This window comes from Coloeus monedula, assembly GCF_965178545.1.
Source record: "Coloeus monedula genome assembly, chromosome: 10".
Taxonomy (NCBI): Eukaryota; Metazoa; Chordata; class Aves; order Passeriformes; family Corvidae; genus Coloeus; species Coloeus monedula.
The window spans coordinates 18,109,268-18,134,518 of NC_138790.1; the positions used below are offsets into that span (position 1 = coordinate 18,109,268).

Sequence of the window (25,251 nt, forward strand, 5' to 3'; positions counted from 1 at the left end):
ATAGTAATTATTGTTCCTGGCAAGGCTCTAGTGTCTCTTCTGATTCTGTACTTTAATGATCTGATTTCTTAGTACTTTCCACTGAAGAATATATTTAACAAGCATCCATGTTTCCTCCTCCATGATAGGATTTTTAAATTATGAATGTAATAAAGACAATGATGTTGCCAGTCTCATGATTAATAGCTTAAAGAGACATTTGCTAAGCCTTCATTCTCACCATTATCACAAATTCACAAGCTGTACAGCTTTGTAAAATGTGGCAAAGACAAGATTTAACTCTATAGTTACACAGCTAAATCCACAAGCAATACAAGAAGGGCATTAGTGTAGCTTGATCTAGAAGAGCAATTTAAGTCCTATGTGTTCTGTTGACAGATGTGTGTTTTTTAAATGCCACCACAGAAGAAAGTGTCTAATGCAAGATTTCCACCCTTATTTATGCAATGGGTGACATCTCCAATCTTGTATGTTGTCAGAACTTAAACCACAGTAAGTTATATCACTGCGAGACAGAGAGCATCATTAGTGTTCAGCTCAGAGTTATTGAACTAATCAACTGGAGAAGGTTCTCCTAATAACACAATCCCAAAACAAGCTGCTACAAACATTCCCTCAAACATCACATTGGTTGCTTTTAAAATTAAAATTAAACCAAACCGCTGAAAGAAAATAGGGTTTATGGTAAAACTCAATTTTACTACTTCACAGGAACATGGGCTTCATTCAATGCAAGAGCACACCCACAGCACAGCCGTTGCTCAGTGGAGTTAACTCTGCAGCACTTCCCAAGGTTTAAATTTTCCTGTTGAACTGAGTAAATGCTACAGTAGATAACGCCAATCAAAACCCTGAGAAAGTAAAGGTAAGTTAAGCACTACGCTGGAGATTCAACACGAGCCAGCAGCTCTGTGCAAGCCTGTCTGCCTCGGTGATCAGTGCATGTGAAACATTCAAAATACCACCTTCACACTCAAGAGAGCCAGGTAAGAACAGAACAACTGCATATTAGACGGCACGAAGGTCCAGCCTCCATTCTGCAAGTACCAGCAGCTCAGCAATAGGCATCTCTCTACTCACCTTGCAGAATCAAGGCCACGCTCTGCATTTATTGATTTGTATCGGGGCACAGTCATTTAAAACTATAGATTAAAGCAAACAGAATGGAAACTGATAATTCATTTTCAATTCTGTTTAAGGTTTATTACAACTCAGGTAGCTTAAATTTGTCACGCACGAGGCAGAGGCTTCACCAGTTCTGGGACTATTTGTATAAATCAGCACAGCGAGACAATCTCTTTGGAACAAGTCGTGAAATTTAAGCATCCGCCAAACCAGTTCAGAGTGATTTATGAAAATCTGAAGATCACATTAATGGAATTGCTAACAGCCATAACTACATCCACATAAATGTGCCTCTCATAATAAAAACACTGTACATAGTTCTGAATGTTTTAAGAACTAGTAAAATGACTACAGATTATGAAGTCCATCTCCTTTAAGGCATCAAAGACATTCTCAAGGAGGAGTTAATTAGTCCAGTTTCACAGGATACACCATTACAGAGCCTGAGATTCCAACTGCCTGTGATTAATTTCAGCACTGCACCAACATACTTTGCTTACATTAGATCTGTTTTCAATTTCCCCTCCTTTTTTTTTTTCAGAGGCCCCTCACTGGTGTGTTCACAGCTGGAGACTCAAGAGCAACTCCTCTGTGCTGCCCCATAACCAACTGGAACACTTGTCAGGAAACCTCTAGATGACAAGAAAGCACATATGAAGTACTTTCCAACATGCATGTTTCCCCACCCTGTTCCCCAGTTCACAAGGCAGCAGATTCAAATGCAAGCCCCCTCCCCTCAAACGATCTGGGACACACATGCACTTGCTTCAAAGCACCCACATTCGACACACAGTTCACAGAAGCCCTGGGCTTTGGCTGATGCTGCTGATAAAGGGATCGTGATTAAAGACTTCTCAGGATCCCTCATATAGAGCAAGATGGATACCTACCAACCAGCAGTAGGCACCAAGCCTTAGGAAACAACTGTCAGTAGTGCAATGTTCCAGCACATTCCCACGCAATGAAAAATATCCATCAACAAGGCAGCTTGCACAAAAAAATGAGGGTCTTTCTTTGAGGCACTGAGCCTCCCAGGTTGGTAGTCTCACAGGACACCTTTCAAGCTTCCTTACCAAATTGCTCAAGTTCGGAAAATAAAGGCAATTTGCTCATGCAGTTCTGTGTTCCACTCCCTTTCTGCCAGGCGTCTTACTTGAGAATAAAGCCTCACTTGCATGCACCCAAAGTGGCAACACCTCCACATCTCTTCCTGGCCACCCAATTCTGTGTATTCATTCATACTGGGATATACATTCAGTGACAGGTTATACTGAGGTAAGAACTCCATCCTCTGGGTTAGTTGTAGACTGGATCAGTTGTCCCACCACATGGCAGAATAAGCATTGGAACCGTTCATGTGACACCAGCGTAGAGAGATGAGAATGGCAGCACTGGCTTGTATGTGCTACCCCACAGGAGAAACTACATCCCAAGTTTCAATTTTCATGGAAGTCAGCCTCCACTACTTGCAAGCAAGAAGGTGCTGCTGTCCTGTCAGTAACACCTCAGGGAAACACAAATAAACCACGTGCTGTGGGGCGCTCTGCACCATACAATGGGCAAAGGTATCGTGCCTGTCTGGGTCTTAGGTTCTTTCTGATTCATTAAGTTCCTCGTTTAAATTATCTAACCAAGTGTTTAAGGCTTTCCTTATCTTGCTAAATTAAGCCAGTCCTTGCCAGCTGCCAACAAGGGGAAGTGGGAACATGCAAGGATACTGCAGGAACTCCTTCTCCAGCACAGCACAGTGTGCACGTGCTTCCACTTCCTGGCCTGTGCCTGGCACTCCTTCCCTTCTCCCTCCCGTCATCTAGGAGGGATTTGCACCTGGCTCAGCTCAAGTCTGAATTAATTTGCAAGACAGGGAAGTCAAAGTGGTTTTCCTCCATCAGAAGCCAGGGCTATGGACAGACACAAAGTGAAGCTGCGCAGCACATGATGTTTAGCAATGAAAATACTTTTCCTCTGGGCTTATTCCTTTATCTGGCAGAAAAACACAGCAAAGACATTTGCTGGTGTAGCAGTGCCAGGCAACAATCTCTTCAAACAGAAGTAGCTCTCTTCAGCAAGGAGCACATCAGTTTACAGGCCAAGGTACAAACCCAACAGATCCACCTCCCCTACTCATCCTTTGCCCAGCACAACAATCCTGCAAAGTTCAGAGCCGGGCTCCCAGGCTCCCACCCCTCTGGAGCAGGATGACTTCACCTCGCTGTGTTTGCACTGCACCCACAAGTACTGTTACTCCCAACCAGACCCATCGGTGCTACTGAATGCAGACAAAACCAGGGATGTTCGAGACAATCAAACAGCGGATGCAGCAGAAATGAATTAATTTATATTTGAACAAAAGCAAAAGCCAACGGGAGGTTAAAGACAACAAGCTTTGAAGACAGAGCTGAAGGAAGAAATGGTACATTTTCACTGCATATTGTGGATCTGAGAAATGACTCAAAGCCATCTGAGATGTAAACAGTTACAGCCAAAGAGTTTATCTTACTATCTAAGCTGTGACTCTTCAGGGCCAGCTTTATAATTCTCCTTAATGCACACATTATGGAGACTTCTGCAGCATCTAGGAACTTACCATCCAACTGACTGACTCAAGACTTCCTTACTTGCTATTACACAGACAAGTGCTGAAGCTTTATTTGTGCAAAGGCTGCTTTTTATCTATAGGGACAGGCTGATAATGACAGCCAGAGAAATGCTAACAGAACAAACTTTATTAGCAACTTGAACTATTTTAATAAGGGGTCTTCATAATTAAAACTGCAGATGAGTTTGGACACCCTAAAACGTGGTATTCAGTATTACACAGCCACAACAGGGACAATGGAACTATCAAATAAGTTCTAGCTGTTCTTTTTATGGCATTGAATTTTTTTTTTGATACATTCAAAGCATTATTGCATCAGAAAACATATCATGCATCTTTATGTTTCCAGACAAATTCACCTGTATTTGTCATTTCTAGCTACATCTCAAAGGTGCACCAAATCTACCATTTCATGGTTTTAGTTGCATGCTTTGCCTATACGCATGCTGAAATAATAAATATTAAATACAGGAAAGAACGTAAGAGAATCAAACTGACATTAGGAATATTCTACGGCAGCTCTGTTATGTTCTGCCAATTAAAGAACTTTGCAAAAAATTGAGGTAACAACAGTGGCCACACCACTCAGCTGAGAATCGCTCAAAATTCATGGAAGTTTTCAGAAATTCAAGTACACAAACACCAGCTGCAACTTGTCAGAAATGCCAGAGAAATTAAGTTGGCTGCATTTTATTAGTCTATTAGCTGGCGTTCACACAGCTCCTTGTAAATCCTTTTTCTCACTCGGGGCATATCTTCCTGGGAGAACTGAAAAGGCTGGTCTAAGGCGAGGCACTTGCAGTACTGGGGAAAAGGAAAAGGCTTAGTTGAAAAAAAGGACATTTACTACATGAACAATACAGGCCACTTATTTTTAAAAAGGAATACTCTTACCTGGAGCACAAAAACCCCACAGTCACTGTCATTTTTCTGTTGTGGAATGCACTGAAAGGAAAAGAAACAAGCAGAGACATGTCAGAACCTTATCCTTTTGTTCTCTAACTCCTGCCTAAAGTCCAAAAGGAGATTCAGCATAAGGATCAGTTGTCTCATGATCAGAGCTAGCTGTTCTGCAGCACCAGAAACTGGAGTTGCAATTGTTCTCATCCCAAAGTTTGCAAGGTTACACATTGTTAGAATAACACCTAATTTTTAGAAAAATATATAGTGTAGGACAGAAAATAAATTACAAGTCTTTCTTTCAAGTTTATATTCTTTTAGTGACCTACACAGAACAGCTTCTCAATTAGTTTAAATAAATGTTTGTACAGCATTATCTACTTTACACAGGACAAAACTATATCAGCAAAGTCACACAGGCCTAGAGGAAGATTACTCTCAGCATCCATGCTACCAGCAGTGGCTTTCCTCCCCCAGCCACACCAAAAGGTTTCAGAAAACATGACAAATGGCTCATCACCAGGCAACAGGACTGAGCAAGGCAGTCTCAAATGATAACTTTCAACCTTCATTATTTCCTCAAACATGCTCAATTTTGATATGCAGAGCTAAAAAGTCACAATCACTAGTGCTATTATGTCTCTGCCACTTGAAAAGGCAAAGTAATCGTTTTTTCTCAGCTCCCAGATCTTCTGCCTCACAGAATGCAGGAGGACAACTGACTGCATAGGTTGTGCATGAGTGCAGAGAGGAATCATTTCATCATTGTATCAGCATCTAAAAATAAACCTGTGCAAGGAGGGAGCTGTTGGAAGTATGTCTAATGTGCAATGACCTGTTTTATATCTTTGGAGCCATTATGGGATGGCTACACAAATTACATATTCCCTCATTTACACTACACACAAGTTATTCCCTTTTATTGTTGCCAGACTTTGTTTACTCATGATCAAACTCAATGTGCCACAAACAGCCCTGGAGACCAAAGCCCATCCATTTGGCATTCAGAACAGCCCTTTCAGGAGAAGGGGTGCAGCTGAGTCTCCAGCTCATTCAGTCCTTGACCTTGTGTCAATATGGACACCAGCTGCAGGTTTTGCTGCGCATATATTTAATTGTCCAGAGAAAGGCTCAGATCCCCAAGTCATTTGCAGAAAGTGCTAAAGCCCTGGTGGGAGCTGAACGAACATCAGAGCTGGAATTCCCATGGGTAACTACCTGCATCTCTCCCAGCACCCTCCACAGGAGCAGCATAAACCCATTTACTACTTGTACAAATATATGAATTTAGAAGCAGCTTCACGAAATCTCCCCAAAAAGTCAGACCCCAGGGCTCAAAGTGCTGCCATTTACCTTTGTCACAGCAGTCTGCCAACCCTGAAGGAACTCGGGGCGATTCTTCTCTTTTGCTTCAGTCAGCAAATACTTTCGAATGTTCTTTAAAGAGGAAAGGGGAAAAAAGCAACATTATTCACTTGCTAAAGAACAAGAGAGAGACACTGACTGCTTGGTTGGTATCCTTTTGACAATGAGGACAAGTTTCAGGTGAGCATTAGGAGCTGAGCTCAAATCTAGAGGTAAAGAAATGAACTCTGGTGGGTACTGTGCCTGCTACCACCAAGGCTCATTTTGGTCTATCAAGGGGAGCTCTAACTCCCCTCAGCTGGACTGTACACTGCTCTATTTCACACCAGACTAGCTGTGGCACCCAGGCACAAGGTTAGAGTGATCCCAGACATACAGAGAAAAACAGAGCGGCCTGGCACGTGTTCTTTCCTGGCTTACTGGCTGACACCAAGGCCCTTATGTTCGATACGACCGCATTTTCCTGCTGGAATCTCAATACAAAATGCTTGAGTCCTACAGCTAATCAACAAAGCTCCAGGGAGAGTTTTAGTGACATACAGGAAAAAAAAATAGGCTGACACAAGAGAAGAGAAGGAAGCAAGATAAATGAGACAATGGTCTTGGGTTAAGCAAATCCTTCTACTTCTCTGTAAACAGGCTGGGCACTTATAACACAATTTAAACACTGCAGCACACGAATATTCACCTCAGTGTGCGGATCACAGTGAATTTTGGGGTATTGCTCCCCTCCTAATCTTAGAACAGGCAAAAATAAAAGTTCCTCATGTCTGTGAGACATTCAGGTGCAAATGCCTTGCCTGGAAAGGGATGGGAGAGACCACATTGAAAGGCTGCAGGAGAGACTGTCGGGCTGCCGAGAGAGATGGCTGGTTTATGCTGCACATTCACAAGCCAGAGAGCATGAGATCTCTTGCTCCCAGGACAAACATTAGCTTCATCCTCAGCAAATGCCAGCAGGCATACTATCTTCATTCAGAAGTCCTAGCTGGGAACTCTCCTGGGTACAATAATTACTACTCTTCTGTAAGCCAACAACTACACAGTTAAAAGTAGAGGGCTGCTGCATCAAGCAAGCAATTAAGTTGACAAAATTAGCTTTTGTAAGAGGGTCATTACAATTTGCTAAGCCCAGCAAAAATTTCCTGGCTGCTCTTTATCAGAAAGACTGATAATTTAACTCCAGTGTTCAGGTTGCAGCCCTGAAAGGTTGCTGGGTTATAACCAGAGGCAAACACCCTGTTTCAGTGCAGGCCAAGGAAAAAGGCAACATGCTGTTAATAGCACAGTAACACATAAACCCCACTGGGCAACACTACAGCATCTTCAGTCCTGTGCTCTCACCCAGGCAACCTATCCTCAAAAGGACCACAATTTATCATTTATCCTAAACACAAGTCCCTTAACAGATGAAAGAAATGCCCTCAGTCTCCTTGAGGTTAGTCTGCTTCCCCATGGCCCTGGGCTTTGAGCTCTTGCTTTTTGTGGGAGTGACAAGACAGAGTCACCAAAGCTGTGCTGATTACACGGTCAGGCTAATTGGGCAATAGGCAATCTGACCTCAACTCCCAGCTCTGGTGTGACCCTCGAGGTCTGTGCTTCAGACTCCTCAGCAGGACAGGCTGATTCTCATTTCATACACAGCAAGACAATGACAGTCTTAAAAACATTTAAAGTTTACGGCTGAATAGAAACAAAGGGGGAGTGTTTTGTTTAAGTAAACAGTTCAAACTTTGCAGACACAGCTGTCATTCTTACCTCAACACAAAACTTAAAATGAATGCCTTGGGAATCGTAAAATGAAATAATTCGACTGGGGATGTTCACAGTAATGAGGGACCAGTGGACTTCCAGGTGAATAGGAATTAACAAGAGCGTCTTTTTGAACAAGTCCACCTGGCAAAAAGAACAACATATATTAGAGAGAGTTCCACAGGCAGAACACAGCAAAGCAAGAGATTAATTGTATCCAAGTTTCCTCTGTCACTCCATAACTGAAGTCTTATTTTGCCCCCTCCACTCCTTCACCACAGTCTTCATGTTTACCTAATACACAGCTTATTAGCAGGCACAAAAATACAGTTACAGTTCAGAAAGTGGCTATGGAACCTTGTACAGGATCAGAATTAATGACTACTGTACTTGTGACAAAATCCTGCTCACGTTGCACTGCAACACCTGTGATGAAGTGAGATTCCTTAGGTAATGATGGCAATACAATTGAGCCTCAGTTTAGGTAAGCTACATCTCTTCAGTAATGACACTTGTCTAGTGTGAGCACCACTCATTTCTATCAGAGCTGCATTGTGGGTAGGTGACAGACTTTGGGGCTGTTGATGAGAAGCTCAGATTCACAGCCCAGAAAGCCAACTGCATCCTGGGCAGCATCTCGAGCAGCGTGGCCAGCAGGTCAGGAAGGAGATTCTGCCCCTCTACTGCTCTCTTTAGGAGACCACACTTGCAGTGCTGGGTCCAGTTCTGAGGCCCCCAACGTAAGAAGGAGATGGACCTGTTGGAGCAGGTCCAGTGGAAGCCAAAAAGATGTTCAGAGGCCTGGGGCATCTCTGCTTTGGAGACAGACTGAGGGAGTGGGGGCTGTCTAGTACGGAGAAGAGAAGGCTCCATAGAGACTTTATAGCACCTTCCAGTACCTAAGGGACTACAACAAAACTGGAGATGGACTTTAGACAAGGGCATGGAGTGATAGGACAAGCAGGAATGGCTTTAAACTGACAGGGGACAGGTTTAGATTAAAGAAATTCTTCCCTGTGAGGGTGGTAAGACCTAGGCACAGGTTGCCCAGATAAGCTGTGGCTGCCCTGTCCCTGGAAGTGTTCAAGGTCAGGCTGGACAGGGCTTGGAAGGCTGAAGATGTCCCTGCCCATGGAAGGGGGATGGAACTGGATGATCTGTAAGGTCCCTTCCAACCCAAACCATTCCATGATTCTATGGAGAAGCTGTAATTAGAAACACCCCACAAAACCAGCAAGTTTGCAGTTTGACTCCTTCTGCTCTAACAGGCTCTGGGACTTGCCAGAAGAAGGCAGAGGACTGCAGAATGCTTTGGTGAACAGAGAAAAGAAGGGGAAGAAGGTAGAGCAGATGCATCCTTCCTCAAAGCTAACTTTGCAGCAGATGCACTGCGGTCACAGGCAAGCAAACAAGGGAAAAGGTCCTGAAGTACGGAACAAGTAGATCAGATGCAACACCCCCGGTGTCTGTATGGCAGATGAGTCCTTGTGCTTTTGGAAGCCAGCCAAGCCAGGGCCTTTCATGATCTTCCTTCTCCTAGCTCCTCTTTAAATGAGTATCTAATTACTGGGGTTTTGGTGGCACAGTCCAGAAAATAAGCAAAAATAGAATACTGAACTAAATGAACTCATCCTGTGGGAAGATTTCTATGCTTTTTTCCTTTTCTTTTAAGCACTGTGCAATTTGAACAGTACATAATTGCAACACTACTGGCAAAGGCAGGTCTTTTGTAGGAAAGAAAAGTCTATTTCTTGAGTAACAATGGGAAGTTGAAGAGACAAAAAGGTCTGGGCATTCACAGCAGTTATCAGCCGAGCCTGGCTCACAACAGTCCTTTGATTGTGACAAGCATCGACCCTGCTCCCACCTGCAGAAACTGCTTCCTAACCAGATTACAGCACACTCGCTACACAACGATCCATCATTCTTGGAGAGAAGCAGAGGGATGTCAGCCAGCAGCAAGCTGAGACCACAAAGGAAAACTGGAATAAGAAAAATGAACTACATCTTCTGTGGTGTCCAGCAACAGCAGAGCCACACGAAACTCAAGGGTCCTCATGTGGCCCTAGTTGTTGGATTACTGCAGTGTGCAGAAGAGTAGAAACAGACAGCCAAACGTGGGGTCTTTACTAAGAAATAATGTGCAGGAAGAGTGGTGGCAACCCAGATTCACTTCACCAAGACAGCAGAGCCAGCTCTGTGTCATTACAGTGGATCAGGAGTGCCAATCTGATGGGTGATCAGAAGGGACAGACACCAACAGGAGCTCTGAAACCACTGCAGCCAGAGCCAGACCAGAATATCCTGTGTCCCAGGAGAGAACACCTATAAAACATGGCACAATACTCTGGTGTGTTTAAAGAGCAGAAACAAATTCCCCTTAATTGCACATTGCAGGATGAAGGAGTCTACAGAACGCTTCCCACAGAAACTGCTTAGTTCTCATTCTTGCTTGAGAGATTCTCCAGGAATTTAAGTGTAAATGTCTAAACAATTGACCTGCTCTCATCGGGTACCTCTCAGCAACTGCAATACAGATGCTTTCAGAATCTACCTTAATTTTGGGGATTTTTACAAAACTTGGGTTGCTGGAGAAAAAAAATGTTTAAAAAATAGTATGTGGGAATATTAAGCACTGATATTCCATCTCTCCTTAAAGAGATTTTTAATAAATTATATGAATAGATTTTATATTTGGATAATGAGTTCATCTCTAGCATTTCACAGATGTGTGCTATTTAAGTACTTCTGCAGAAAGATCATACATTCAAACATGGCCTTTGATTAGTCTTGCCTCATCTCCCATATTAGAAAGGACAAATGTTCATAAGAAAAAAAAGAAGAAAAAAGAGAGTACTTCTTTTTGCATTAGCTACCCCTGAAAATATCACACCCATTATCTGGTATGGGTTCTGGAAAGCAAGATGAATTCTGTTCTTGAGAACAAGAGTCTGGCTTTTTAACCATGGGTCTCTTTTCTGCTTTCTAGTACCTGGTATGTGTTACTCGGGGTAACAATTTGATTCTGTCAAAGAATGCCAGTTTGAGATAAAAGGAAGAAGCAGAATTAAGTCTGCTCTCCTGTAGATTAGTGTACCTGGCACTGTCAGGAGCAGTAAGAGACATTTCTTGCAGTTAAATTAACAACTTGCATGAACATACACAAAGAGATAACCTCCCACTGAAGATTTAGCCATTCCAAGTACACTCTCACAACATCCCCATACTAACTTGGATAGTGCCACACTATGATTTTCATCACTCCCCTCCCCACTTTGTACAGCCCCTTTGCTAACCCATCCTTTGCAAATAACACATTGTAACCCAGCTTCAAGTTAGTGATTGAGGCCAGCCCAGCAGAACCCAAGCACTGATAACACCGTGTTAAAGGTACCTTTTTAGTCCATCGTTTTACCCCATTATATCCTTTGGTTACGAGCTGTCTATGAAAAAAGCTGTTAAAGAAATGAACCTAAAAACAGAGAGAGAGGAGGAATGAACACAGAAATTTTCATGCACAGTCATTCCCCTTCCCCCAGGATAATTTATACAAAACAACTTGTAATGAGGCAATATTTAATGCAGGTTTAGAAACTGAACCCCAGTAGGGACAAACAGAGGCTTTGCCAAGCCTCAACTATTGCTGTTCTTCAGCAAGCTAATAAAATAAGCCTTATTTCCCTATAATATATGATGTGAGCCACTGCAGCATTTATATTTACATTTTTGTATCTCCAGGCATATCATGTTTAATTTTTTTGTTGGGGACGGACTCGGGAGAAAAAAACCAGGATAAGGAGTTTGTTTTTGTTGTTCTTTACAGGGATCAAGGAAGAGAACACTGGACTGGAAAAGTGGGGGTGGTGGAGAAGGGAGTAACTTCTGGCTTTAGTTGCTGGAAGCTGAGACTCAGAAAAAGAAAATTGATCAAAACAGTTATGAGATTTAGTCCAACAACATCATCTTTGGTATTCAACTACTATGACCAGCTCCCGACAAGAACAATATTCTGCTGTTAAGTAGTATTTTTAAAGTATGACAGAACCATTTGGTAAGTAAAAACCTACATTTATGACCAAAAAAATGGAGGCTGATGCAAAAAAACCCCCTAGCTCCAGATTAACACCATTATTCCCTGTGCTTAGTTTTTTGCAATTATAGGAACAGATTAATACAAATAGAAATCTGCAACATCTGTTTTTAATAATTCTGCTAGTGTAGAGGTGGTAGAAGGCTTGAGTTGTTACTTGAAAAAAAAAGTTAGAAAATTCAGCATCTGAGAACAGTCTAACACCCATTAGCTATGCCTACAGACTTCAAAACCACATTCTGAGGTACCAGAACAAAATCCCCCATGAGGATTTCAATTATGCACTATGAAGAAAAAGCAGACACAAGCAAACAGATACAATCTCCAATACCCCAAGCCTAGCACACACTCAGGAAATATGGAGAATACTAATGAAGAATCACCATCACCTCCAATCAAAGCAACAATACTCTTTCTTCTGAGCTTGAAGATTTTAAGAGTTACATTGTGCAGAGCTCATCTAAGAATGGCTTTGTTTGGTTCTTCCTTTGTGGTCTCACCTGAAAACTGTTCGGCCCTGCTAGTAAACAGATGGGTTTTTATAATTGACACTGCTGCAAATTTAGTCACAGAATGGGAGGGGGCTTTGTTATCTTGATTACTTTTTTTTTTTGCTTTCTTTTTCTCAACTGCCACCAACAGCTAGGCACTGCAGTTGCAAAGCTGTAAGCATTCTGTTGAGGATGCACAAAACAGAGTCCTGCAGAGTCAATACTGCCAAGGAACCAAGCAGCTCCACACAAATTCACATTCACCAGGCAAGCAGCTGACACAGCTTGAGCTGTTACAGCCCCCACAGCTACGAGGTGGGCGGGAGGGTGAGTGCAAGCAGCACATGTGCATGGTTCAGATGCTAGCACTCATGGTTTGTCATCTCAGCAGAAATCCATCTTCATCAGAAATTTCAGCTGAAACACCAGGCTGGTGAGCAAGGACATGGATACTGCACCTTAGAAGCAGATAATATAGAAACAGAAACCTCTAGGGAAGAAAGGAGAATGGGATGGGCCAAAAGAGGGCACATGTCTTCTGCAGGTACATCAGTGACATTAGGCTACCACAGAGACCACCTGCAGAGCTAATACAGTCAGTTCCTGAAACAAGAGCAACAGCACTGAAAAGCGAAAAGGAAAGGCAGAAAATCTGAGCAGCCCATAGCAACAAATTATAATGGAACTACTCAGACCATTATTCAGTTGAAACTTGATTCTGTGTCTGAAGTGTGCAAAGCTTCACCCTTCCCTCTCCATCTCTCATTAGATACATTTGCATAATAACAAAACTCCCTCACCTTTTCAGGGACCGCATCCATTACGAGTTCACCATACATGTTAATTATCTGAAAGAGTTAGTAAATAGTTAAATACATACATCACAATTTTTTAAGACCCACATTTGCAAGTGCCCATTAAACATAGGCCCTTATCCACTTACACCAGCAACATGGAGAGGAGCCTTTAAAGCCACACTGTCTGAAGGACAAGCACTCTGCAACTAATAGTGGTCAGCCTGGAGAGAGACTGTAACTGGCTGCTTGAAGTCTGCCTCAATCTTAAATGCAGTTTAATTCAATTTAAATCTACTGGTGCATGCCCTGAGCTCTGCAACCTTCCTGGTTTTTTGGCTGTGGGCCACAGTTTGCTATTTCACTCTGTCATTCTTGTAATCTGCTCAAGCTGGGGATGGGGAAAGTTACTAAAATCTGTATGGATAGCCACTATTTCATCAAAATAGTGCAACATCATTTCTTCAAAAGCAAACAGTCTAATTGTGACACCTCCTAGCTTCCAGACTTACTGCACCTGTCACTGTAAAAGCTGCCCACCACTCCTTTTACTTGACAAGTGTAAAGTAAGGACAGTCCACCTGTATTGTCAGCAGAAGGTATATAACTGATACTCTAATATAAATGGGCTAAAAAGGGTTAGGGAAACACAAACACCAAGCATCTCTGACCTGGTCATTCAGCCAGTTCTGGCCTTCCAGTGTAGCCAAATCATCCATATCTAGCATGTGCTTATTATAGAAGACCCGGAAATTGCAAGTGGAGGTTTTTGGATGTTTTTCCCGATACTTCATGATTTCCCTGGTTATAAAAGGTTTTCTAAAACAGGATTGAAAAGGTAGAGAAAAATCAAGTCAAGGTCATGTCAAATGGACTTCCGTTCTGCTAGCTGTTAGATGTGGAGCATGCAGTAGCAATGCGAGTGATTTGTCCTTTACCAGGTGTACAATGTGATATTGCTACACACCTATGAGAGAAATCTTCATTAAAGACTTCTTTTAATCTTCCCATGACATCTTTTTCACAGAGTGGTACTAAACTGCCATATTTCTTCATAACTTCATCTAGGAATCCTTCAAATATACCAGAAAAATGAAAGTGCAAACATATCAAAACCTTCTGAGTTCACCAATCCAATAAAGCTCTCAGTTCTTACAAGTACAAGCAGCAGTCATTCTGCACCCAACCAACATGCAGCACCACACATGGCAAGTATATATTTAAGAAAACTCAGCTCAAATTGGCAACATTAAATAAAAGCGGGGGTAGGGGAAGAAGGACAAAAATAAAAATGCATTAATCTGATCACTCAGCTTTACAGGAAAAGATCACCCCTGTTCTTGCTATATACATACATATCTACAGCAAACTAATTATACCAGTGCTAGAGAAGAATCCATCCCCTTCCCTACTTCAATTAGCATTTTAAATCATTTTACTGCAACGTGAAAAGCCATCAGTTCCTGCAACAGGTTTCACTGAAAAGCCAGTATCCTGTCCTTATGGCAGGCGGAATGACTCTCCTCAAATGCAGGCAGCTGGAGCTGGCAGTGTTTGCAGCCTGCTCAGTTCCGCTGCCGCACCACAGTGAACAGAAAAGATGCCAGACTCCCAGCAAGTTTAACTCCTTTACCCTTTATCCTAGGGATGGCATTTAAGGTGACACAAGACAGCCCTGTCAGCCTGTCACTGCCCAGGGAAGCACTGAGCAACCACACCACCAGAAACAAAGATATTAACTTGGAAGTAACGAAGAAATGAATGCCGGAGGAGTTGAAAAACCTAGGAAATAAGACTTTTTTCTTTCTCAAACACAAGACTGGAATGCTGGAGATATAAATTCCACACAGGCATCCAAAACCACTTTGAGAATGAAAGAGAATGGAGAACAGGATTTCAACACTTGCTAGTAAACAAGAGAAAAAAGACCAAGTTGTCCAGCTTTCTGAAAATGAATTTTCAGATGCAGCAGAAAATATGTGTTCTGTGTGCAGAAAGCTGATGTGTACAGAAAGCTGGATCTGAGATCAGAGTCCAGGAAAACTGCATTGATCCAAAGTCCAGGACTCTTCTGAGGCTGGGGTGTGACGGCAGAGAGCATCATTGGATAGAGCAGTGTGTGCTTACTAAGGCTTTAAAAACATTTCCTGGAAACTTTCAAGATCAGGATAGGAAAAACCAAGATGACAGAAACATTGGACAGAAAAAGTGCCAGAAGAACAGCAGTAAGAACAAAAACCGAAGGAGAACAAGAAAAAACCCAAAACACAATGAGCTGAGAATAGCAGTGAAGATGTAACAAGAAGTGCAACAGAAGGAAGGGAGGAAGGATTGAAGAGCAAGATCAAACCACAAGGAAGCATTCTTCATGGGAAAAGACCCTTTCTTGCAACTCTGCCACATGCCTAACTTTTATCCCTTACATCTCAGTACACTGTGACAGGGATGACATTTCTCAGTCTGGCTAGAAGTCTAGATAGACAATGCATGGGGCTTATGAGTATACCTTATCCTGTTTTAATATACAAAAATTTTAAAGGTTTTTTATTAATATACAGAGGAAGGATTGTTCTTGTCATTACAACCAAGAGCAGCAGCAGACCTTCAGACCTCCAGTAAGATACTGACCTCACTTGGGCTGGTGTAACTCAAGGAAGAGAATACAAAGTTCAACCCTGGGGCAAAATCAGATATCCATCATGAACAGGATTTACCATGGGGCTGTTTGATACCTAATAGCACTTCTGAACGCACTAAGCATTGCAGCCCATTAATGTCCAAGTTCAGCTGCTGCAGAGAAATTCAAAACCCAAGAGCAGCCCTAACACTTGCACCTCCTTCATGTTTCTAGCCCAGGAACTCTTGCGAGGTTAGCACTATCTTTTAGGGTGCAGTTAATTATTAACAACACTCCTCAACACATAAGAGCTCCTGTACAGTTATACCACAACTAGAATTCTTCTTTACAGCTTTTCAGCTGAGAAAACTCAGAACCACTATACTGTCAGACCACAAAACCTTAACCTTTGCCACCCTGACACAACCTTGGCTCTTGCCTATTATAGAAGGACTACATCTCTTTATCTGATGGACAAACTTTAAAACTCCATTGCAGAAGTGGTCTGTTCACTGGGTTAGCACAGTTTCTCTCAATTTCTCACAGAGCATCTGGTCCTTGCTGGATCACATAAAGCCAGTCACAGAGAAACAGATCCCACACTAACTTGCAGATATGGATGTGGAAAGTTAACTCCTCTCTTGAGATTCACTGTCTCCCTCATATTTTTGCTTTAGAGAAATCAATTGCAAAATTGAAGGACAAAAAGATAGGCAGAAAAATCAGAGCATGTCAAACTTCAAACAATTCCTTTAACACTCGTTGACACCAGCTTCAAGTTTATGGGACCCTAAAAAGCCAATTTCTCCAAAGGAAGTTATCAGAACACCTCTGAAGTTACACTGATGGTACAAGATGGCACAACGTGTTAGCTTACTGCTTCTTACTCTGTGTGTAGAATGCTGCTACACATAAATAAGACACCAATTACTATTTTTATCATGTTCCTCTTTGGAGAGACTATCAAATACTGCATGCTCAGCATAGCACAAAAAAAACCGCCAAAGCCTTTTTGCTGAACCTTTGCTAAGATTACTCTTGCCTTTTTAAAAAATAGTCTCATAAGATTCATTAAACCTACTTTATGAACAATTGGAGAGAAAACTAAGGGACAATGAACATTATTTGACTATTTAAACCTGAGTTTAGGTGATTTAATTTAAGACTAAGAGCAAGAGAAGAGAGTATTAAGGTAGAAGGAAGCATTAGAATACCTAGGATTTTCAAAAACCAAATTAAGAGTAACAATTGTCAACCACTTAAAAACTTGAACCTCTTGATTCCACATAAGACATTTAAAATTTCTATCAACAATTTTCTGCAAAGATTCCAATTAAACTACATTGTATTCTCTAAAAGAAAATCTTAGAATAGCTTGTCAGGTAAACGCTCATTTGTCCCTCCTTCATGCAGCTCTCCTCTTTGCAGCCTCACTTCATCAAATGTTATGCTAAGTGACCTTTACAACTCACAGTAAGAAACCATTTTTATAAAGTAATTAACACAACATGTAAACTCCACAATGCATGCAGCAGTTTTCAGGAACTCCTGGATACCCTAAGGTATTTAAAAGGTATACCACAAAGCCACGTTGCCAACTGCTCATCAGCCACCCGGGAAGTTTTCTGACTGTTCCTTTTGCCTCCCTTCCGAGTTCCTGGTTTCAGTCCTGTGCTTTCTGGTGAAGGCTCCTCAAGAGGACTTTTACAGTAAGGGTGATCTAGTAATTTCGAACTAAAAATGTCCAAGTTTAAAGAGCCTTCTACTTCCATCTGGCTAGAGCTGTCCTCATTCTGTGTCAGCTCCATAGATAAAGGTCCATTTGCAAAATTATCACTGACATCAGAATCCTGCAAGGAGGACTGCAACAGTGTCATTCCGTCTACACCCACAACCTCCTTGGATTCTGCACCATCTTGATCTGAAACAGCAATTTCTTTTCCTGTCATAGAGATGACAATGTCAGAGCAATGATCCTCTGCCAGAGCCCCGTTGGTCTCCACCTGGTGCAAGGTTTCTGCTTCTGGAGAAGCTCTAACATGCAGTTCTGGTGGGACAGCATCCACACTGCCATCCTGCCCTCTGGATTCTGGAGCCTCAGAACACGGCTCAGCAGACACATCCTGTGTGTGGCAGATCTCAGGTGCACATATTTCATTCTCCTCTCCTAAAGGTTTGGGTGTATTATTGTTCATATCTGATAAGCTGTACCGCTTCCAAAGACGGTTACTTTTAGATCTCCAGGAGGAAAACAAATGACACAATCCACTTTCAAAATCTGGCTGAAGTGTTTCTTGATGGTCCCTTGTAACTTTCTGCACCAACCTTCGCTTGATTTTTCTTAATTTACAAGCCTTGCCTCTTGCTCGAAGTTTCGGGAATTTTATGATTCTATACCAAAACCTAATCATAGAAAGTTTTTTATGCATCATAAATAAAAATCTCTTTTTTACAGTATGATGGTTAAATTTGGACCTCTTTAGAGCTGTCAAGGGGCCACAAGTTCCATTCCACACCCTTTGCAACAGCATTTCCTTTTACAGTTGTTTAAAACTACCAGGACTGTGTTGCCCTCATTATTGCTCTCCTCCCCGCTATACACAAAACCACCTTTCTTTACAGGTAAGGCAGCACCTTCCAGCAAACCACATGAGACATAATGGATATGGCCAGAGATGCTATTGAGAACAGCAACAGTTTCAAATTCTTCATTCAAGGGATGGTCACTCTGAAAGGATTCATTGTTGAGTTTCCTTACTGCTTCTCCAGACGAGCTTTCAGCTTCGCGATAGGGACAGGATCTTTTTGCTCTCAGTAGTTTTGTAAGGAAAGCTGTATGATTCAACAGTAGGTTTTGGACAGGTTTCTGCATTTAGAAGCACATCAGGAGCCCACCTGCTTTGGAGCTCAAGTGTCCTCCTTCTGCACCGCAGTCTTCTGTACAGTTTGCTGTGATTTAAGCTCACAAATAGCTGAGCACTCTGTCTTTTCTTCTAAGTTAGGAAAAATTGCTTTTGGAAGCAGTATTTCCCACGCTTCCCAAAACCAGTGGTCCATCTTCCAGACTCGGCCAACAGCTGACTTCTTTGCCAAAGCAGATGTCTTTTATGGCTTTTCATTTTTCTGCTGCATTATGATCTTGAAAACCAGCTGAAAGAATAAGGGAAATTAAGTCAGTGTTATCTGGACTGTAACATAATAGCAAAACACTAAGGCACATTCCTCAGGCCACATGACTATCTAAAATTCCACCCCTCCTCCAATCACAACCTCAGATTCCCTAAGACATTTTCACTTGCATCAAAAGGAAAAACAAGCAATAGTTGCAATGGTTCGGTGTGTAAACAGGCTCTTCTCATTTACCTTCCCTGGAGGTAAAGCAATAAACAGGTAATTCCCACCCATCCCATGCACCTCTCTAGCCTGAGGTTAAACCTCTCTTGCTGCCCAGGCAGTAGGGCAAGCACAGTTAACCAGCTTGCCTCAAAAGGCTTTTGAAAAACAAAACTTTGAAGTCCAAGTAATCAACAAGTGTGTGCAGGTACCCCACCCCACCAGCGCTGTACAAAGGAGCCCTTACTCTTGTGCAATAACCGTAAGCAGCCTCTGAAAACACTTCACATGTTCACACAAAGTTTTCCTTTAAAGGAACAGCAAAGCACAAACAGCCACAGAAATTTTGATTCTCTGACTAGATAAAGAATGACACAGTTTACTCCTGGATTGCTCTGTATTTACAGCAACATCTCTCTCCATATGACACCACCACTATCAGCTTCTATAATCAGTGTTTATCTTTGTGTTAACAAAGCAGTACCAATGCAGCACAGCGGTTAATCATCTTCAAAATTCCTTTCCCCACTAAAAACCTGCATCTCGAAGTGTTCAATAAGGATGTATCTGAGACTACACAAGTATGTAAAGCCTGCATAGTAATATCTGTTTATCTTCACTATGTAGCTAAAAATATTAATTGAAAGTTAGAAGAATCCAGAAATACAAGGGGAAGGCATAAGGAGCACACACAACATGGGATGCCTCATGTCAATTATCCCAGCCTCACCATGTACATCCCATCCTGTATGTTACAAGTTTGTATTTTTCTCAAATTCAGAAATTGACTTTGTCTTGCCCATCTGTAAGTCAGAATAAGTCTGATAGACAGACTATTATAACAAGTTTTGCCTTAGCCATGTCTGTCCTAATCATTACATATAGGCTGCATAGCTGAAAAAAAAGAAGTCTATAATTGAAAATAAACCATTAACAATTGGACTTTTAAGGCAAATACGAATGACACCTGCAAAACCAGGTATTCAAAGTCTGACTTAAGAAGCTCTTCTCCATTTTTCATTCTACTCATCTTAGACGTGAACAGCAGTTGGCATTTTTAAAATTATTTTTTTGTGGAGGAGAGGGGAGTGGAAATGCAGAGAGGACAAAGAATATAATTTATCACTTGCATAAGATATTCCCACCACACAGAAAACTGTCCAGAATTCACTGGACCTACAACCTAGAAAGAAACCTGGCTACCTCCACTGACAGCTTAACAGTAGAAAAGCACTGCAACAGGCCCTGGCTCTTTTGTAACCCTCTATTACTCACCACACAACTAAGTTATCAGAAAAATCAGGACATAACATCTCATCACACCAATTTTCTTGTACTTGCTCATCTAGCACTTACATATTTCTCTACCCTAGATGTAGTTTATGCCTGCTTTTCCACTACAAACTCTGCATGTCTGTCTATTCTGTGCAGCACCTACAAAACATTCCTCGAGTGGCCTCAGTAAACATCAGCCAAACCACAGGCTTGCTAGGACAGCTTATTCCAGCCACACTTCATCCAGGCAAAACAAACAAACCCAGCCAAATCTCAACATTCTCAACAGAGCCCCATACACAAGGGGCTTCTGCCAACACAGAGAGTGCTGAGCGCTCCAAGGAGAGGACAGCAGATGAAAGCAAAGGTTTCATCTTCTTAGGCTCTGCAATAGGTGCCACATACCTGCCAGTCTTCAAGAACACTCCTGAACAGTTTGGAGTCATTGCCTTTCCCTTTGCTCTCCCACAGCCAAGCCCAACAGCCTCCCTCCATGGACACTTCCTCAGACATAGAACAAGGGTGAGCAACCATTGGATTTCTGAGCAGCCATGGATTACGCAGGAGCTGAAATTCCTACAGCTGCCACCGTTCCACCCATAGGAGACTGAACTAATGATCACAGCGGGAAAAACACTGAACCAGATTCTAGCAAAGCCAAGTTCTGGTAACAAAAAGGACCTGAGGCAAACCTGAATGGAGACAACAGTGGTGCCACAGTTTCAACACAATTGCAACAGCAATGGAAATAGATCATTTGCTCACTGGTGTCATGAAATCCAGCTTCTTAAAACTGAAATAAAGGAAGATGTTAGTAAAGCTATTCTACATACTTGATCTTATATTTCATTTTTAACTTAATCATTAAAATTGCTTCAATTATAATTTACAGGATTAAAAAATATTTCATGTTTGTCTGTGATGCCCATGCCAATTTCTCCACATTATGAAATTTTTCTATACAAAAAAGTTTCTCCTTAAAGTGTGAATAAAGTTTGAGTAAGCCATTTAATCCAAGTGAAGTTTTCTTGCCCTCCCCTCTCCCTTTTCAAACATAATCAGTTTTGAGTCTGGATCCCCTTAAAGCAAAGGCCTCCAAAGAGCAGTTAATCCCAGTCCTAGGAGCTGAAACAGTTCCCTTTTCTAACGGCAGTGTTACTCAGAGTGACAAAAGATGATCCATATGCAAATATTTAATTCCAGATGCTGCTTGAAGAACTTACTTTCCACCAGTGCTACAGGAGTGTCACTGGGTTTACTTGACACCATAAAGCAGCAAGACAAAAGGAAAGCTTAGAAGTGCACTGCTAAAAAAGGAACTGAAGTGAGCAGTGTAAAACAAAAAATAAAGCAAGCACCACCCAAAGTTTAAGAACCTGAAAAGAAAGTGAAATATTCGCCCCATTCATTGACACAGATGAAAAACCTGTGAACTGAAGAACTTGCACCACTAACAGTCATCTGGCTAGTGTAAGCCACACCTCCACTGCACAGGGATGCTGCCAGTACTACACCAGCAATCCTCAAACCCAAAAAGCCCAAGATGTAAACGTCCTAAAGACCAAAAGTGAAAGAAATTTATCGTAAGTCACCCCTTTAGCTGTGTTTGACACACCATCTGCAAATGGTTAAATATTAAAAGGCACAGTCTCTTTTGCACTGGACGAAGACAACCCCAAACTGTTACATCTCTGTATTAATGGCAGATTCTGATTATAAATTTACTTTGTACTCGAATTTTTAAAAAATATATTTGGGAACCACTCAGTTTTCAGAATACTTATCCCAAGAGCTCTGGTAAGCTACAAGCAAACATGACTGTGGCAATCTGACATCAAGTAGTGCACACTTGCAAGGGAATGGGGGAACATGAGGCCCTTGATCCTTTATGAGAAACAAATCCAGTGCACTCGCACACACACACACACACACACATACACACTGTATTTTCCTTAGATCAATCAGCAGATCACTCCATTTGCAACTTACACAGCTGCAACTTACATCACCTTCAGTGAAATTAGGTACTGTAAAAGACACTGTACATTCATATCTCTCACCCATTATAAGCCTCTTAGTTTAACCACTCATTAGTCCTTGGCAGTCCTACTTATTTTTGGCAGGTTTAGAGACCCCAGGTTTTAACTGAAAAGCACAAAAATGGGAAAGGCAGTCCCAGCAAATGCTGCTGACAAGACCCTATCAAAGGTTACTAGCTGACACCTGAACTGTTAGACCACAAAAACCTTTTGTCCACACAAGTGGAGAACAAACCCACAGCACTGCAGAAGAGCTGCTCCTTCATGCTTAGATCACCACAAGCCATCTAGGGCTGTGTCAGGGTGCCCAGTAGGTCAAGAGTCATGTGGAAATTCTTCTATAAAAGAAGCTTGTTTTTAAGAGCATCCGTAATGTAAATAAAGCAAACAGCCTTGAGAGCGCGGCCTTGTGCAGGCAGGAGTAACTCATGCATCACCTGCTCCCGTGGGAGGCAGTTCTTACAACACCCAGAGTTCAGCCTTTCCCAGTGGAGATCTGGGCAGCTCTCAAAGACAGGAGGTAAGCAGGAAAGAGAAGGCCAGCCTGAGACTATGGTGTGCAGCTGAGACAGTCTGTGCAAGATGCCTTCCCTCCCCCAAGCAGAATCCAAAATTGGAAAGACAGAGAGGAAGCTGGAGCAGGGTGTCTCTCTTCAAACCACCACGTGGCCAGAGCTAAGCTGATAAGGTCAGGAAGTCTGAAATGACTCAATTAGCACATGTAAAAGCAGACTCACAGCACTGGCAACTATCCCCTCTTCTCTTTCTTTTCTGACCAGCACAGTTCTGTTGACTGTTAAGCAAACATTTGTCCCAGAGGTGAAGCAAGCCCTAGGGAAAGGCACATTGACAAAACATAACTCATTAGCACAAGACCATACAGAAATAGCCAAAGTCCGAAGTTACTGACTCACAGGAACACAGCAGGTCATGCAGCTGGTGACCTCATGGTCGCACTGCAAGGCCTGAACTCCTACAGTTACCAAGGACTCTTCTCTCAACCAGCACTTCTGGGAACTAACTCACAGTCTCACCTAGCTGGCTACACATCTACTAGATTTATTTCTGGCAAGAGGATATAATTTACTTACAGAAACATCCTCCTTTAGGCAAAACTAGATTAATGGAGATATGTATCTTAAGATAACAGAACTTTTAACAGAAATACTGTCACAAATCACAGATGGAAATTTTCTAGATTAAAGAACCCTAAGATCCTTTTGTACAAGCAAAGCATAAGGATATAAATATTTTTTAATCTTCAGACTTTAGACTGATTTTAATGAAACGTGACTCGAGCTTCGTCCCTTCCTGAACACCTCTGCAAGGCAGAAGCATGAAAGTAGCTGAAACAGTCTGTCAAACTTTGCTGTCCAAGCTCTGTGAAAGGAACAGAAACTGGTATTTCATTTGAGGTCCGTGCATGTGTCTGAGGTCAAGGGTCTCCCTGATGCTTTCTGAAGGCCTTCCTTAAGAGAGCGTATTTCCACAAGTATTAAACACTTTTACCTGCAGCTTTTAAAGATGATTTCTCTTCTTATGTTAGCAACATGCAAGGGTAAGTAAAGATGAGGGTATTACCAAAGGCAATCCATCTCTCTTTTGAGCTACAAGTCTGGGCTAGAACAAGTGGAGTTTGGAAATGGTAGAGCATGTTAGTTAAACCCAGCCTTTAGCTGAGGAACAGATCTCTGCTGTGCTTGCCCCGTATCAGCACCCACAGCTGCTGCTGCTGAGCTCCCCGTTCCTCCCGGCCAGCACAGCTTGGAAGGGCTAAGGGAGAGCCAACAGCACTGGAGCAGATAAGCGCTGTTCTTACACTGCAGGGACTGGGAGTCTCAGGGAGCAGAAGACAACTTGGGAGCAGAGAAGCGGGGTCGAGAGCCCAGTGATGGAAAAGCAAAGCTCTTGCAACAACTGAAAATTCCCTTCTACAGCTTCCCAACCCCATCAACCCCCCAACTCCCACAGCGTGTAGTCAGGGACAGCCTCCCCGTGCTGCCCAGGGCACACGTCCCTGGATTCTCCCCGACTCCCGCTAGCCCGGTCACAGCCCCCGGACAGCGCGGGGCAGGCAGGGCAGGAGGCCGGAGCGCAGGGAGGGCCGGAAGGCAGCGCAGCCACACGCGGCGCTCCGCGGCCTCCGCCCGTCCGCCCGCGGCCCCGCGCTGACAGCACCCGGGCCCGCCGCTCCGCGGCCGCGGGGCCGAGCTCCGGGCGGGCCGGGGCCGCCGCCGACCGCCGCCCCCCGCTCACCTCTGCCCGCGGCGCCGGCCGGCTCAGCCCGGCAGCCGCCAGGGCCCCGCTCCGCCCCCGCCGCTGTCGGGCCGGAGCTGCGCCGGCGCCGCCGCGTCAGCCCTGCGACGGGCGGGGAGCGGCCGGGCGGCACCGCGGGCAGGGCCCGCCCGGACAGCCGGCGCAGCGCAGCGCAGCGGGGCCGGGCCGGCGGCCCGCGGGGCAGGGCCGGGGCTCGGCCCCACCCGGCCCAGCCGCTCCCCCTCCTGCCCGCGTTCGCTGGGAAGCGCCCGCGGGGCGCTCCTGGGGTGTGTGAGCTGCCGTGCCGAAGGTGACACCGACCCTCCCTGGTGTCCTGCTCCTGCCGGGGCCTCAGGGCCGCCGCTGTGCCCGGGAACGGCCGCGGAAATGAGACACTTAAAAATGCCAACCTGACTTTCTAAAATAAACCGTTAATTAATATCTCGATCTGTGGAAGTGCTTCTCAAAAACCCAATTTACAAAATAAGAAACTCAGCAACCTGACCTTTTAAAATCAGCCATTAATTAATATCTCGATACATGGAAGTGCTGATAAAAACCCCCACATTAAAAAGTTCTGATGTTCACTCTGGCCCCAGCAGTCTGGCAAAGCTG

At 43.2% G+C, this 25,251-nt stretch overlaps 1 protein-coding gene across 2 annotated transcripts; it reads right to left on the minus strand.

Annotated features, from left to right (window-relative positions):
- Positions 1-455: 455 nt before the first annotated feature.
- SENP5 (SUMO specific peptidase 5) lies at positions 456-24,732 on the minus strand. 2 transcript variants are annotated; one of them, XM_082288232.1, is made up of 10 exons: positions 24,637-24,732; positions 18,629-18,883; positions 14,084-14,189; positions 13,788-13,935; positions 13,123-13,170; positions 11,136-11,213; positions 7,748-7,885; positions 5,978-6,061; positions 4,619-4,669; positions 456-4,528 (listed from the first exon to the last, which is right to left on the minus strand). In XM_082288232.1, exons 3-10 carry the CDS (start codon positions 14,170-14,172, stop codon positions 4,418-4,420), a joined length of 747 nt encoding a protein of 248 aa, XP_082144358.1. In that variant the 5' UTR covers positions 14,173-14,189; positions 18,629-18,883; positions 24,637-24,732; the 3' UTR covers positions 456-4,417. The 2 variants fall into 2 exon arrangements, with proteins under 2 accessions (XP_082144358.1, XP_082144357.1); XM_082288231.1 differs by lacking the exons at positions 18,629-18,883; positions 24,637-24,732 and adding an exon at positions 17,313-18,402.
- Positions 24,733-25,251: the final 519 nt, after the last annotated feature.